Consider the following 17414-nt stretch of genomic DNA (forward strand, 5'->3'; position numbering starts at 1 on the left):
TGACCTCATCAGGTGCGCGTGCATGTATGCAAACACACCTGTTCGCTTACGCACATGTAGATTTGCACACACGTGCTCTTACACATTGTGCACACATGGCTGTTTGTGCATGTACAAGTAGATTTGCACACACGTGCTCTTACACATTTGTGCACACACAGACATTCGGGCATATATACAGGTGTGCACAGGGCTGATGAGAGGGGGGGAAGGGGACAATTATACCGGCAGCGGAGCTCGCGCGGACTTCCGCAGTGTCTGTAACTGAGATAAAATGGGAGGGGAGGGGGCTCCTGTGACATCGAGCCCCACATTCATAATCAGCCTTCTCTTGTTTTACTGGATTCTGCTTCCCTTTCAGGTTAACTTTGCTGCTGTAGTAACAGCGTCATTTGGGACCTGGAAAAACTCAGAAATGGACTTTTTTGGGGGTGGGAAAGTTTCTAACGTTTTGAACCAAATAGAGACAAGTCATTGCGAAAATGGTATCACGTGGCTCCATTTTTTTTCTGTTTACTTTTGTTTTTGGTGTCTTTATGATTCCAGATTAAAGATCTTCAATTTACAAGTAAGATTTTTTTTCTAACATCCAGTATTGCAAACTCAGCCTGGGATCAGAATGTCAAAATGGGTTCTGTCCACACGTTTCAGGAATAATAAATTGCAAATACATCTTATCTGGCAATTCTGTTGCAGTTACATTAGCCAGACCAAAATGCATACCAGTCCCCCTTTAGTGGTTCAGATCTAACACATCTTATAGGACTAAACATGAATCAATTTAGTTTTCTCAGTAAAGTAAGCAGATTAGGATAGAGACAGCAGATCTGTGGAGTAAGAAGATGCTGCTTTTACAGTCACTTTTCTGATCATAACTGCTACATTAAAATAAGTGTCAGATTTTCTTTTGCAGCTGAGATCCAGTTGATACAGCAGAAGAAAGGCTATCAGGGAGCAAGTTACTTTGCCTAGCTTTCCCTTCCCCCAGGTCTGGTCTTGCTAAAGGTTACAGCATCTTGGGTGGGACTACATGAAATCTCAATCACAATTTCCACAACCATTTCTCCCACCACCCCTTTTTTTTTCTTTTTCAAACCTAAAATATTATCAAGAAAACAAAAGGCAGAAAAGTATTGAAAGAGGAAAAAGTGCTGGATGCCCAAGTTAGGGATGAGGGGATGGGGAAAGGATAGAGAAAAGGAATTGTTGATATAATCAGTGAGTGGGTTTCTGTAAAATGACCTGTATATGACCATGTCTGAGTGATGCGAGGTATGTATGGATGTGCACTTGCATGTATCTGAGTTAGATGACCCATGCATGTGTGTTTGTTTTACTGTGATGTGAGTTTTGTATGTGTGTGCGCCTTTAAGGAATATGACTGATCCAAAAATGACAGGTAACTGTAAAAATGGCACCATGTAGCTCAGTTTTTGTTTTGTTTGTGTGTGATTGACCAGTGTGTGCATGCATTTTAACAATATTATTTTTGTGTACGTGTTTGAGCAATAGGATCCAAAATATGCCACTAGTAAAACTGTAAGAAAAAGAAAAGGAGGACTTGTGGCACCTTAGAGACTAACAAATTTATTTGAGCATAAGCTTTCGTGAGCTACAGCTCACTTCATCGGATGCATTCAGTGGAAAATACAGGGAACATGAAACAATGGGTGTTACCATACACACTAATGAGAGTGATCAGGTAAGGTGAGCTATTATCAGCAGGAGAGTGGGGGGGGGAAAACCTTTTGTAGTGATAATCAAGGTGGGCCATCCGATGAATGCATCCGATGAAGTGAGCTGTAGCTCACGAAAGCTTATGCTTAAATACATTTGTTAGTCTCTCGGGTGTCACAAGTCCTCCTTTTCTTTTTGCGGATACAGACTAACACGGCTGCTACTCTGAAACCTGTAAGAAAAAGATGACTGACCTTTTTGCCCGTTAACCTTTTGGGTCAGATCTTCAGCTGGTGTAAAACTGTTATACCTCCCTCCAAGTCAATTGAGTAGTAGCACCACTTGAGGAACTGGCCATATGTTGGTAGGTTAGCTTAAATTCCCATTGTGTTGCACAGATGATCAACAAAAATGACCATGACCAAAGCTGAGGCAGATCAAATATGTGATTGCAAACTCTGCACTCCCTTGAGCCTATACTAACCACTCCACCTAGCAGTTGTAGGGTTTCCATCCGTAAATGGGGACCATTCCACTAATGTGAGCTAATAACCAAGTCTTAAAGATGCTAAAACCCTTTCTCCATTTTTGATAAAATGCTAATAAAGAACAAAATGTTCCATTTCCTCTTTGTTTCCCTCCCATCCCCATCCTTGGGTAAACATCACAGCAGAAGCCTGAACCTCCTTGGATTCCTCATTCTAGTGTCATGTTCCAAAAACTCCTTGCTGTTGTTGCACTTCAGAGGAGCGTGCATGATAAATACATTCTAAGGTTTTACTTTTTTTTCAGAGGACTTAAACTGGACCATTGTTTTTAATACCAGGGATGAAAACTCCCTAGATACTCAAGTCTCTTCCTACACCATTTGGCATAACAACTCCCCCACCAGCTTGTTTGCTTCTCTGTCTCCTTGAAACGAAGCCTTAGACCTTGTCTATGGGAAAGTTTTACCAATTATACCATTATACGAATAGAGATATTACACACACACACTCTTAAACTGGAATGAAAGTGTTTACAAGGGGGGGTTGTATAACCATATCAGTTTAAATTCACACCTTAGACCATCCCTGCTAGTCTATTCTTAAAAATCTGCAGTGATGGGGATTCCACAAGCTCCCTATGTAGCCTGTTCCAGAGCTGAACTATCCGTAGAGTTAGACAGTTTTTCCTAATATCCTGCGTAAATCTCCCTTGCTGCAAACTAAACCGATTATTTCTTGTCCTGCTCTTGGTGGACTCACCAGGGCAGGGAGAAAAGGGGGGAGGTTCCAGTTCCTCTGTGTCAATTAACATGTAATTATTTATCTATGGTGGAAAAGCTTTAACAGGATACTGAAAGAGACATGGCCCAGAATACCCCATAGCTTAGTTGTTAGGACGCTTACGTGGGAAGAGAGAGACCCAAGTTTCAAATCCCTTCTCCGCGTGAAGCAGAGGGGGAATTAAACCCCAGTCTTTCAAATCCTCGGTAAGTTCTCTAGCGACGTGGCTAAACATTAGAAGAGGGGAACTAGCAGCTTAGGTACCCAACCCCAGAAGAGAGTTCACAGCTCAGAATCCCAAACAGAGACCGATGCCTCCTTCTGGGACAGAAGTAGGCACCTACGTCACTGAAGGCAACATTGCTCTCCTTGGCATTTCCTTCTGGCTAGCCTTGGCAGCTCCACACTCCACACTCACACTCGGCTTTTGTGGAGCACATTCTTAGGCTCCTAGTTCTCTCCATGCAGGGTATAGGGAGCCTGGGTGCCTAGCTTGGGGCTGTGTATTCCACACCTAAAAGTTGTGTGCTGTAGCAGCTATGTTCCTTTGTGGCTCTAGCTCTATCTGTTTATGTATACACGGGCATAGAACACGCCTGAAGTATCTCCCTTCCTGTAGAGGAAACCAGATCATTTCCATTAACTATAGTCCTTGAAATAACTAGACAACTTCACTACTCTTCCACTTCATCTAGGGCATATCTACACTAGAGCGACTGGAGTGGCACAGGCATGGCGCTGCAGCAGTACAGTAGACGCTTCCTACATCAACGGAAGGAGTTTTTGCATCCATGTAGGTAATCCACCTCTCCGAAAGACTGTAGCTTGGTTGACAGAAGAATTCTTCCATTGCCCTAGCTGCATCTACACCGGGGGTTAGGTCGACCTAACTATATCACACGGTGTGAAATTTCACAGTGTAGCTAGGTTGATCTAAGTTTTAGGTGTAGACCAGGCATGAGTCTACTCAAAGTCCTTTCCTTCTCCTGCTGATTGCCCTCAGGAGATTTCTGTGCTGCTAGATTTTCTGTCATTACCTTTGTCAACTCCTGAGGATCGCCAGTGGATGAACTCCTTTCGGAAAAACGACGAGACAATTCAATTGTGAGAGGATGAAAATGGGTGAAAAAAATCCCTCCTGAACCTCGTGACAATCAGCTAATGCCCTGAAGCCAGAGATCTATTACCCCTGGCATTCGCCGGCAGAACTACCAATGTCATTAATAATCATTAAATCATGCAGCAGCAGGAAGCAGAGAATTCCAGAAGAAAACCTCCTGTAAAGCAAGGGTGTTGCCTGTCATATGGTTGGGTGACACGCAAAAGGGAGGCAATTCACATGGTAATCTTCATGAGTAGAGACAGGATATGGAGGAAAGCCTGCTCGTTCAGATGCTTCTGAAGAGCTGCAATGCAACTGAGGAGTTCACTGGTGCCTTTAGGCTATTAACGGAGAGACAACATTGCAATGAGTTCAGAGCCAATGTACTTTACTGAAGTGTAGGAGCCGCGATGTCCTGCAAATCACAAAAGGGTGTAATGTTGAAAGTGCCATGAAAATATATCACTGAGATGTGTTTGACTGTAGTGTAGTGTATATGCGCATCTGTTTGGTCTGCATATGATGTGTGTATAGTGTATGCATGTGCTTGGTCTCTTTGTAGGTGCATCCACATGTATGGTGTGTAGGCACTTGCATGTATGATATGTATGTGGGGGTGCAGTATGTATGTGAGTGCATGCAAAGGTGTGTGTGCATAGTGTATTCATTAATGTGCGTGATATGTACATGCTTTTGCAGTGTGTATGTGGGTGTATGCACTCATGGCGTGGTGTGAGTGTCTATGGTGAGTGTATACATGTACATGTGCTTGGTGTATGTGTTATATATATGGATGAGTGCACATGTGAGTGGTGAGTGTAGGTGCACATTTATGGTGAGTGTGTGTGTGGCTTGTATTGGGGTGTGTGGCCTCATGGATGGCAGGTGTTTCTGTGAAATGTATTAGATATGAAACCTGGTACAATTATTGTTTTCGTGTAGCACCAAGGTCTCACCTCTGTCTCACCCACAGATGCTGTCCCTCCTGATCTGAAGGTGCATCACTCGGGCTGAAGTGCATCACTTGGGAGAGGTGAGGAAGTCTGCATGACTATTGCTCCATTGTACCTGCCTGAATAAATGAAGAATTTTAGTCTGCAATGCTGTCAGTCAGACACCATTCACCCATTCATCAGTCCCTGAGGAGGCAGCTCAATCATGAGGAGACTCTGTGATTGTAGGGCCTTTTTTGGAGTGCTTATGCATGCGTGCATTGGGCAGAACTCCCTTGGTGGCATCCACTGACTCCCTTGACATGATCTCGGAATGGGCTTTGCTTGGGGTCCCCACGTTTTGTCCCTTTGACTCCACTGCTCTTCACTTTTTCTTTTGTCCTAAGTACTCAGCTGGCCATGGTCTTCTTTGTGTCTCTTCCCTTCCCTCCCCTCTCCTGAGGTCAGCTAAGACACAGCCTTAAGAGCCTGATCCTGCAAGGATCACTTTCTATCAACCCCTGTTAACTTCCGTGGCATTGAAAACATGCAGGCCCTCTAGAAACTTGTTGATTTCACTAGCATTATCCCTTCATGATTTTAAGCTCCAGACTTCTAAACATGAGTAACTTTACTCACAGCATTGGATCTCTTGACCTCAATGAGACTACTCACATGAGTAAAGTTACTCACATGCTTACGTGTTTGCGAGGCTGCAGCCCTTAGAACAGAGGCAGGCAAACTTTTTGGCCTAAGGGCTGCATCAGGTTTTGGAAATTGTATGGAGGGCCGGTTAGGGAAGGCTGTGCCTCCCAAAATAGCCAGGCATGGCCCGGCCCTCACCCCCTATCCGACCACCCCTGCTTCTCGTCCCCTGATGCCCCCCCTGGGACTCCTGCCTCATCCAACCCCCCCATTCCTTGATGGTCCCCCCGGGACCCCTGCCCTATCCATCTCCCTGACCCCTGACCACCCCTGGAATCCCTGCCCCTGACTGCCCCCCCACCCCATCCAACCCCTCCTCTCATTCCTGACTGCCCCCCCAGGACCCCTGCCCCATCCAACCACCCCTTCTCCCTGTCCTGTGACTGTTCCTGAAACCCCTGCGCCTGACTGCCCCCCGCTGTTCCATCCAACCCCCCCTCCTTCCTGACTGCCCCCCGGGACTCCTATCCCCATTCAACCCCCCTATTCCCCACTTTCTGACTGACCCCTGTCCCCACCCCTGCCCCCGACCACCTCCCCAAACTCTCCTGCCCTTTATCCAACCCTCCCTGCCCCTTTACTGCGTTGCCTGGAGCACCGGTGGCTGGCGGTGCTACAGCTGCACCACCCAGAGCACCAGGACAGGCAGCCACGCCACCTTGCAGCGCAGAGCATCGGGTCAGGCCGGCTCTGCAGCCCCGCCACCCAAAGCATTGAGCCGGCGGCGCAGTGAGCTGAGGCTACAGGGGAGGGGGAACAGCAAGGGAGGGGCCGGGGGCGAGCCTCCTGGGCCAGGAGCTCAGGGGCTGGGCAGGAGGGTCCTGCAGGCCGGATGTGGATCTCTGCCTTAGAACCTAACTGTTGTCCCCTGTATGTAGCTGATTTAGGACCCTACCTTGCTCCTTTGGCTACTGACTTCAACTGGAGGCAGATTGGGCGCTTTGACTGGGAACTCTTTAAGGCAAGGCCATGTCTTTTTTCTTTTCTGTGGAGTGGTGTTTATATAGAAGTAATACATGAATAATAAGAAAAATAATCTAAATACAAAGTGTCATTTTGTTATTAGCAGTAAAACATTTTATTAAACAAAAATATTTTTAAATGTTTTCCAGTAAACAGTCAGAATGTTACTACAGTTAAACACCATCAGGAATGTTGATTTTAAAAATACTTTCCTTTTACACTTTTGCAGAAATTTGGCAAAGGCACTTTTTATTAAACAACTGAAAGTGCTGATTTAATTTTTAGAAATGAAATGTTAACCATTGGCAGAAATATTTTTTTTTTTTTAGACAGTTTTCTAAAGCACCAGCCGAAACACTGAATTTGAAGGCAACTTTGTATCAAAATAAATCAGCAAAATATGTTGATTTAAAGACGTTTTTAATTAAATCTCTTTTACATGGTGTAAAGTTAAAAAATCCTTTTAAATATCCTCAGAAAACTGGAGGGGACTAGTTGGCATTCCACAGCATGTAACAATGTATAGGGTTTGGAACGTTGAGACTCTGGAAAGACCTGATTGGCTGAAGACACGCCCTCTCCTCCCCCCCCCCCGGAGCCTTTCTTCTCGCTGTGTGTGCGGGCGAGCTCCCCCTAGCGCTGAGAGGTGGGAAGCGCTGAGGCCGGTCGGCCATGCAAATCAGGACCTCGGAGCTGCTTGTTGATTGGCTGTGGCGGAGCAGGGTTTGCTCACAGCTGTCCTTAGTCTCTAGACTGGGGAGTGCTCCAGTCTCCAGCCGCGGCAGCAGCAGCCGCCCTGCAATTGAGGAGTAGAAACCTGGCTTTTAATTGTTTTGTTGTTGTTTTTAGTTTGCTTTCTTTGTGGCTGTTGCCTTGACTAAGTGGGGCACGATGACTGTTAAACGGGTGGACCAAGGGCAGCATTACAGGCCAAGAATGGCATTCCTGAAAAAGGTAACATGGTCTTGGAAAAATAATAGTAATTCTTCTACCTGATAGCATGAACATTGACATCTCTTGCAGACCCCTATTTAGGACCCCTAGACACATCTGTAAAATGTTTGCCGCCTGTATGGCTAATCAAGGGGGCAGTTTGAAGGGCAGGGCGTCAACAGGCATTTTGTTATTACTTATTATGGATGATCGTTTGCTGAATTGAACGTCTTCAAGGGCACTTGTGAGACTTATTGGTTATTAAGTGATTCAAAATCCTTTTTGCAAAAAGAAAAGGAGTGCTTGTGGCACCTTAGAGACTAAAAAATATATTTGAGCATAAGCTTTCGTGAGCTATAGCTCACTTCATCGGATGCATGCATCCCATGAAATGAACTGTAGCTCATGAAAGCTTATGCTCAAATAAATTTGTTAGTCTCTAAGGTGCCACAAATCCTCCTTTTCTTTTTGCGAATACAGACTAACACGGCTGCTCCTCTGAAATCCTTTTTAGGTCTCTTTTTCCTGCTCTGTTGCTACTGAAGGATTCGAGGCAAGTGTCCTCATTTTCTGCAGGCTCCAGAGGAGGGCAACCTGTTACATGGTACTGTTTGCATCATGGGAGTTGTAGAGGCATTGTGATTAAAACTGAGTTGGAGGGGGTGCTTAATATGTATATTGAAAACAGCCACAAAAACATTAATTCCTCTAATCATGCAATTTTATACTATGCTTCCTATTGGAAAGTTTTTTTTTTAATTTTTTTCTCCTGAGGGCCATTCTAACTGTATCATTCACTGGGATAAAAATCATCATCCCAAAAGTTCGATTCCCTAATTCTGCTTTGAGACATAATCTAGTTTATTTTCCCTCCCAGGAGTCACTCTTTGCTACATATGACATACAGCCAATGTTCCTTTTCAAGGGGTACATCACACCAAAAGGTTTGCGGTCTGGCTGCTCTACAGCATTTTGGAAGGCGTGTGTATTTATAATTTGTTAGTCTCTAAGGTGCCACAAGTACTCCTTTTCTTTTTGCGAATACAGATTAACACGGCTGCTACTCTGAAACCTGTATTTATAATTGTTAGACGTTTACAGAGCATGATGATGAAAAACTACGGTTTGGATGGAATGTATAATTTTGTAAAGTGTTTCTGTTTTTTTCAACATCCATTTAGAAGCATTTTAATATAACCAGTATTTGAAAAGATTTTAAACAGGATAGGTATTAATCCAGCTTTTCTCCCATGAGTAGTCTGTCTTTCTTGTCTATGGCTTATCCTGTTGAATGGAATTAGCTGAATTTTCAGTGACAAGTACAGCTGCCTGGTTCAGGTTTGCGATATAGAGAGCTCTCCAAAACAATCAGGGGCAGCAAAAAAAATAAAAAAAAGTATATAAAACTACTCTTTTGGCAGAGCATGTATGTAAACATCGCAACAGGAGGGGGGGTGGGAACACAAATCTAAAGGTGAGATGAGATGGAGTGTGAATTTATTCAGTCTGACAATGTGAGTCCTATAGCAACAAACACTTGCACTTTCATGCTGAAGGAGGCACACATAATACTTCCTGTGGGGCTGTTTGTTTCTCATGGTTTTGGCAGAGAAGCTCTGTCCTATCAAGAAGAAAAAATAGTGGGCCAAATTCAGGGTTGGTTTGTACTCTGTGAAATTCTACTGATGGTGATGGGAAGGTCCAGAGCATTGGCCTCTATATGAAAACAAAACCAAATGCGCAGCATTCAGTTACCTAGCTGTAAAATGGGAGTGATGCTGCTTATCAACCTTTGCAAAGTGCATTGAGATTTTAAAATGGAAGATTCTGTATCGGTGCAGCGAATGCCAGTACACTCCGGATTATCTGGTTAGCAGTGGGGATATGGATTTTGTTCAGATAATTGGGAGTTTGGATAATCAAGAGGGAAGGAGCCATTCAGCAGCGGGGTGACTTCCCCTGCAGCGTGGTCCTCCTCCTGGCAGTCCTGGCCAGAGGTCTTTGCTCTGCCCTGCTCACTCACTCTTGTGACAGCGGGGCTGCAGGCGGCTCACTGTGCTGCAGGAACTATTCAGCAGCAGGGTGGCTTCCTCTCTGGCCAGGGGCTCCTCCTCCTCCTCGCACTCCTGGCTGGGGGTCTCTGCTCTATATCCAAGGCACTGCATTATCCAAATCATTTTCTTGACCCCCAGCATAAGCTGCAGGGGGGAGAAAGAAGGGATTTAGATACTGCAGAGGTTTGCATAACAGAGTTTTGGATGAATAGGAGTATACTGTATTATTATATTGGGCTATGTACAGCTGTATATCACTATCCATGAGGCTAGTCATGACGTATAGTGCTATGCAATGTGAGCAACGGCGGCAGAATCTGGCCCTTTATTATCACGTGGGGTCCGAATACGGAGTACACATTTTTAAATGAAGTAAAATGGACCTTTTGTAGTAGCTGTTTCAGTGTTTGGAAAGCTTGCTATCAGTGGTTCCATCCTTTACGTACAGAGCAGTGTCATTGGCTTCACTGGGAGGTGAGGTTGCTCAGCACCAGTCTGAATCAGACCACTATTGTACCAATATAGAGTTGACAGTGAAGTTTCCTGGAAGCTCCGTACAGAGGCTTATATGCCTAGCTTTACTAGTACACACTCATCTACAGCTATCCTGGCAAATGCTGCTAGCTCTTTTAAAACACAGTGATACGTATCTGAGACACATTAAGCCCAGCTTCTGGCAGTTCCACTGGAGGACCCTCCCATTCAGCTTGCATGGGGCTGATCCAAAACCTCTTGAAATCAATAGAAAGACTCTCGGGGTATGTCAGGGTCCTCCAAGAAAACCCCTGTGGCAGTGAGGGTCAACTGACTTGGGCTCGCTCTCCGGGGTTAAAAACAGCGGTGGAGACATTCCCACTCAGGCTGGAATCCAGTCTCTGAAACCTTGCGGGGGGCAGAGGGTCCCAGAGCCCAGGCTCCAGCCCAAACAAGAACATCTACACTGCTATTTTTAGCCCTGTATTGTAAGCCCAAGTCAGTTGACCAGGGCTCTGACACTCACTGCAGCCCTGGTGCAGAAAGGGCGCTCTGCAGTCCGCATGAGCCTCTGATGCCTGCACTGGGACTGGTATACAGTTTGGGGGGGGCAATGCCCCCTCTCATGCCCCCCAGTCTCTGCCCATGTGCTGAGCACCTTTAACCTCACGGACAGCGGGACTTGAGGATACTTGGTAAGTGTCTGCTCAACAACTTGCAGGATCAAGCCCATAGGAAGCTGAGACACTGCATAAAGTCTTCATTAATTGCTCAAGTCTGTGCAAATGCTTTGCCATCAGTTGGCACCCATAACAATCACATATTCTCCAAATATGTGTTTGTGCCAGCTGGGCGTATGGGCTTTTCTGCTGATGTCACAATGCTGTTGGTCCTGGTAGCAGCCTGGGAGTTGCAATCCTAGTGCCTTTGACGGTGCCCGTGTGGGCTGCCTGTCAGCTTGATACTGACATACACAACGTGGGGTGCATGTGACAACGGATTCTCTTCCCCCACGCATGAGCTTTGTAGCTTCTCCATGCAACTGATGCTCATCTGAAATGGCTTCACGCTGCACAAGATTGGTTGTGAATTAAATGGCACCACTAAGCTAACCGTGTGCAAGGGAGCTTGCTGTGTCATGCTCCAGGCTTCGGGGTGTATAGCAGCATGCTGTAGCAATGCATCCAGAAAGCAAATGCGGGTAGCATGCTGCTGCTGCTTGTGCTGTGAGTAACCACAACAGCTCGGCTAAAACTGGGGGCAAATAGCTTTCTAAAGGAATCTCCAGCAGCACCAATTAAAGTAGCCAATAAAAGGGTTTGTGCCCTTTATTGGACTGAATGATTTTTGGGTTTAGTTGCTTTTATCCTCCTGCTTGGTGTTTTAGGATAGAAATGTCCGGTGGGTCTAGTTCTGGGTCTGGAACATGAACAAAGGTTCACTGGGCAATTGGCTTTAAGCAACAAACTCACTTTCATTTCTGATCTAATTTATAAGCCATCCCAGATCCCCAACAGCCAGCTCAGTAACCTGACCTCGGGGATTGCTACCAAATGGTTTGGCTGCTGATGTTGCCTGGTTAGAAGAGGAGGAGGAGGGAAGTCGAGAGAGCAGTATCCCATTTCCCCTCCCCCCATGTGGTGTGGGGAAGGGAAGTCACTATGCCCCACAATCTCAAAAGCATCTTCTAATTATGGGAGCCTCGGGTTTTGGGTGGTGTCTAAACTTGGGCACCCAGAATCAGACCTGCCAAAAAATTATAGAATCTAGTCTGGAAAATGTGAGCCAGAATCTCTCTGTGCCTCAGTTCCCCACTCTGTGAAGTGGGAATAATATTTACCCACCTTTGTAAAGTGCTTGGAGCCCCTCAGGCAAAAGGTGCCTGGAAGTGTAAAGCATGAAACAATCAAGCTTTGAGAGCTTCCTTTGCCGTATTAAAGGGGGCTGGCTGTGCCAAGCACCTCTTGTGGTGTTTACAATCGGGTTTTAAGTGCTGGGTTAAAAAGACGCTGTTAAATCCCTTCCCTAAGTATTTACATTCTGATGTTCTCCACTCTGTGTGGTGCCCTCTTAGCCTTTTCTGTTTTGTGCCTCCTTACATGCTATGGTCATTCAGAAATTCAGGGTGACAGTGGGGGTAGAACTCATCCCTTCCTGCTCCAAAAAGTACAGGCCCTTCCTAGTTGAGGTTAAGGTGAATCTCTATTCGCTGATGGCACTATCGGGTCTATAACACACAGTCGAGCAGTTCTGATTCCATCCAGCAGAGAGCAGTGCTAGTTCATCACATTACTGGTATAGAACCAACCGAGAGGTTACCATCCGTGAAGAATAAAAGTGAGAAAAATGGAGGGTAAGTTAAAGAGGAGAGGAAAAGAGAAGAAATGGGAGGCTACAAAAGCCAGTGGAAGGATGTGGGTTTGAGAGCAGTGGGTTGTCTGTGTAGTGAGGAACTGCAGTAGATGGTTCATGGTGAGAACCAAAATCCCAAAAGAGCTGGAAGTGAAGTGGGAGGGAAGATAATAAGGGACTAAGAAGGGGAAGAAGAGGGAAAAAAAGGGGTCTGATCTGGATCCACTTACTCTCTTGTCTGTCTCTTGGCGTTACTCCTGCTTTACCCCAGTGTCAGTGGGATCAGAGTCAGGCCCAAAGGCAGGCGGTGACAAGAGTTGGTATGTAAGAAGCTTAATGCGAAAGGCGCATGGGGGATTCTGAAGGACAACAAAGACCTCGGCTATGATCCTTGGGAAGGATTCTGTAGGCCCCTCTGCCCATAAGCCAGCACCTGGCAACAGGTGTTTCTAACACCAACTCCGTGCAGCCTTCAGCAAGACACACATGTGCCAGATGGATATGGCAGGCATTGCTCTTGGAGAAGGTAAGGCAGTCAGTTAGGCACCTGCTGGCTGTTTTAAAGCATGGTCTGGCGATGGGAAGCACCTGTAACAGCTGCTTGGGTTCTTTTATTTATGTGTTTTTTCTCTCATAAACCGTCTGAGAAGCGCTGTGGCAGGAAAGCCCGTTAGGCAGTGAAGCGAGCTTAAGAAATAAACCCTCTAAGTTACACATGCTTCGGGTCATACCCTCAGTGGGTGTAAATTGGCACAGTTCAGTGATTTACACCCGCTGAGGACCTGGCCTACCATTGTGCAGTGGCTCGCCTCAGGGCTGGTGGTGGGATATGTACCTTTCCCTTCATTTCTGTGCTAGCTGCATCATGACTCATATCATGTAGGTAGGGCTGAAGGGCCTGCCTGTTCCCTCTGCTTCCCTTTCAAGCTGGTCTCTCAAGCCCCTTCTAGCGTCTTTTGGAAGTATGGTTTAGTTAGAAACAGGCCTGACTCCTGGATTACAAGCTCAGAACTGGAAGTTTCAATCCAGCTCCATCTTTGGTTTTAATTCCTTCAGCTCAAACTCTCTCCTCAGCCTTTTGCCCTCAAATCGTCCTTTTGGAGCGGGGTGCCTGCTTTTTCCCCCTAGCTCCCAGCACTTGTGTCGTGAAACAGCTGTTTCGAGTGGTTGGGAGGAGGGGGAATGCGGCACACTCAGGGGAGGAGGCGGGGCCGGGGCAGGGATTTGGGGAAGGGGTCCAATGGGGCAGGGAGGGGTTGGAGTTGGGATGGGGACTTTGGGAAAGGGGTTGGAATGGGGGCAGGGAAGGGGTGAAGTTGGGGTGGGGCCAGGGGCCATGGGAGGCATGAGCAAATATCCCCTACCCTGTGGAGTGTCCCCCTTTTTTGAATATTCAAATATTGTAACCCAAAGAGGGTAGCATAAAGGACTGGAACTTGGAACACCTTGGTTCTATTCCCAGCTATTTTACTGGCCTGCTGGGTGACTTTGAGCAAGTCACTTCCCTGTGCTGTGCCTTAGAAGACAGGATAATATTACTGACCTCCTTAATAAAGCGCTTTGAGTTCTGCTGATGAACAGGGCTACGTATTAATGTTATTTTGACTTTTGCATATATCCTTGTAAATTTCATGAGGAGGCACTGTTACAGTGGTGTGGGGTAACACTGAGCAAAGAAGGGTTCTGTGGCAGAGGGGAATTGCCGTTAACTGTTAATTTCCAGGCTGGTTAGCATTTGGGGGTAGGATTTTTGTAGCAAAAGAGCAATAGTGTGCAGTGGGCAGGTATGAGTGGACTTCAGGGAAACACTTTCCATCTCCACTTTTTAAAAAAAAGTTTCAGTTGGTTAACAAGCTCTTTAATGTTTGTAAAAGCACTTTGTGACCCTGTCTCGATACGTGATTATTAATTGCAGGCCTAGAAAAGAATAAAATTAGCAGGATGATGCTGGGATTAAGATGAAAAGGTGCTTAACGCCTCAAAAATTGGAGCTAGGAGTGTGTTCTTTACAAATAGGAGCAGGGAAGGCTGGTGAGGGAGCAGAACTGGGCAAGCATTTATGATGGAGTACATTGCAGATGTTTAATTAGAGCACTGCGAGTGGGGGCTCGCATATGAGCTGTAGCTCACGAAAGCTTATGCTCTAATAAATTTGTTAGTCTCTAAGGTGCCACAAGTACTCCTTTTCTTTTTGCGAATACAGACTAACAAGGCTGCTACTCTGAAATACTGGGAGAATGTGTCGAGTGGCTTTGTGTTAGAATGTGGTTAAACTCCTTCATCTCTGAATGCATTGCCATCGCAGGCAAAACACTCCACAAACACCATTTGACTCCTGGGTTAAGGTGTTGGAATTTGGAAATGTCTGCTCTGGGGGAATTGCTGTGTAATCCCTAAACCTATCTCCACATGGCTTTAAAGTCAATCCTGTTTGCATAAGCAAAGGTCAATTAGGCACAGTGCAGGGATTACACACATGGCAAACAGCACAGTAATCCAGTGGCAGTAATCCATCCACTTTATGCCATTAAAGAGGAAGGAATCAGTATTGTGGATATATCCTGAGAGTTCATTTTCCAGCATCAAAAATGTATAATTGATCATGGTCTGTTCTTTCAGGCCGCTGCATGGGCATAACTCAGAGTTTAGTAGTGTATCTGATAGGAGCAGGGAACTATTTTCTCAATTTATCTGTGTAATGAACCAGGGGCAAAATTGATTTGATATTGGAGCAAATCCTTGGCCACCTGGAACTTCTGGCCTGTCACTGCAGTGCAGCCACTTGAAATATCCTGGGAACAGCAGGGATGGTGGAACTCGGATCCTTCTGCTCCAGATACACAGGCCCTGAGCTAAACATCTCCATGAGACGTTAGCAGCCTCTGACATTAAGTGCTTATCTATATAGGAAGTTATTCAGAAATAGCTATTCCTGATTAACTCGTCCTAATTAACTCCATGTGTGTGGACACACTTATTCTGGAAAAAGAGGGCCTTATTCTGCATTAGCTTAATCCAGTTTCTATTGCCCTTTTCTCCCAGCACCCTCTGTACGACACCTCTCTACTACGTTTCGTTTATTAAACTACAGTAGAACCTCTAAGTTACAAACACCTAGGGATTGGAGGTAGTCTGAAATGCGCATAACTTTGAGCAAAATGTGATGGTTGTTTTTTCAAAAGTTTTCAACTGATCATTGACTTAATACAGCTTTGAAACTTTGCTACCCAGAAGAAGAATGCTGCTTTTATATTTTCTTAGTTTAAATGAAACATGCACAGAAACAATTTCCTTACCTTAGCTGTCAAATCTTTTTTTTAAACTTTCCCTTTATTCTTTTTAGTAGTTTACATTTAACACAGTACTGTACTGTATTTGCTTTTTTTTTTTTGGGGGGGGGGTCTCTGCTGTTGCCTGATTGTGTACTTCTGGTTTCAGTGAGGTGTGTGGTTGACTAATCAGTTTGTAAATGGTGTTTGTATCTCTGAGAGTCTACTGTAAATCCTTCTGAAAAATTGAAAGGGAATGGGTGTGGGGAGGGAAAACTATTAAGGGACGAGATTATAGTTTTATAATGACCATGGTAAGACAGGCAGTGTGGTATAGTGGCTAGGGTACTGGGGGGGAGTGTGTAGACTTAGGTTCCACACCCAGTCAGCCACTGACCTGCTGTATGACCTTGGCCTCTCTGTGCCCTGTATCTCCTCCCACCCTTAAAGCCTGTCTTGCCTATTTAGACTGTAAGATCTTCAGGGCAGGAGCTGTCTCTTATTATGTGTGTGTTCAGTGACTACTTCAATGCAGCCCTGATCTTGGTGGTGTCCTAGAGGTGCTATTGTAATACAAACAATACAAGAGTTGAAGCAGGAGGTGAGCATTTGAAATACAACTGACAATCCTATAGGGGGGAAAAACCCATTTCCATACATTGCCTTCCAATAAGGCTATTTTTCTGTAAGGAAACAAACCCACATTTTGAAGCAGCATTAAACACCTCCGCCTCCATAAAGGGAACATGCTTCTTTATTTCCTGTGGGGGTTCTTATGCTATATTATTGTAGAAACATGCCACTCTCAAGGAAACACAAATGCCAGATGGAAGAAAAGGAACATTCAGAGGCGATCATGTTGGAGAAGCCTTCTCGTGCCCACCAGAGCTATCTTGGAGGTTTCCTGGTCCAGATAGCCTGGGAGACTCCTTCAAACGCATTTCTTTTCTGTGTCCCTTTTTGATTTCCCAGAATAGTTGGAACCCACTGAGGAGTAAAAATAAACAACCTGCCTACAAAGAAGAAAGGAGCACTTGTGGCACCTTAGTCTCTAAGGTGCCACAAGTGCTCCTTTTCTTTTTTGCGAATACAGACTAACACGGCTGCTACTCTGAAACCTGCCTACAAAGGTAGTTGTGCCCTAAAGCATTTGGATAAGCTACTGCCTCAACCACTTAGCCACAACAATGGGCTATAAAACCTCACTGAGCCAGAGGGTTTTACATAATGACTGTACTGAATGTGGAGTACAGAAATTCTGAGTTTAATCATTTGTATTTGGGGATGCCCCCAAGGACCAAAACTGAATGCTGCAGCCAGTTGTCAATGGGGCTGGTCTGGTGACTCATGATATGCAGCAATGAAGGAGATTGCTCCAGAGACACTTGCTTGTTTAGCACTTGGAGGCTGCTTAGAATTGCAGAAGCCTCTCCTTATGGGGATTTCCAAGCAAGGGGAAAAAGCAAAGCAGGTAACAAATTGGAGGATTAACTAGCTGACACTCAAAATTCTGTTGGCTGTGCTACCTCCCGCTCCCACCTGCCTGCTTTCCGCCTGCTGCCTCCTGCATTTAGATTGTAAGGTCTCTGGGCAGGGACTGTTTGCTTTGTTCTTTGTCTGTAGAGTGCTTAAGATCATGGGATCCTGACCCTGGACTGGGATTCCTAGGTGTTACCATAAAACAA

General features: G+C 45.5%; 1 protein-coding gene across 3 annotated transcripts in view; it reads left to right on the forward strand.

The window, feature by feature from the left end:
- Positions 1-6571: 6571 nt before the first annotated feature.
- The window catches only part of RGS9 (regulator of G protein signaling 9), a 73889-nt gene continuing 63046 nt past the window's right edge, over positions 6572-17414 (forward strand). For 2 of the 3 annotated variants that reach the window (XM_038371022.2, XM_043496396.1), the window contains exon 1: positions 6572-7601. In XM_038371022.2, coding sequence (XP_038226950.1) covers positions 7539-7601 — 63 coding nt within the window. In that variant the 5' untranslated portion in view covers positions 6572-7538. Of the gene's footprint in view, positions 7602-8098; positions 8185-17414 lie in introns of those variants that run through there. The other variant, XM_043496397.1, reaches the window with a different exon arrangement.

This window comes from Dermochelys coriacea, chromosome 14 (assembly GCF_009764565.3).
Source record: "Dermochelys coriacea isolate rDerCor1 chromosome 14, rDerCor1.pri.v4, whole genome shotgun sequence".
NCBI classification, from domain to species: domain Eukaryota; kingdom Metazoa; phylum Chordata; order Testudines; family Dermochelyidae; genus Dermochelys; species Dermochelys coriacea.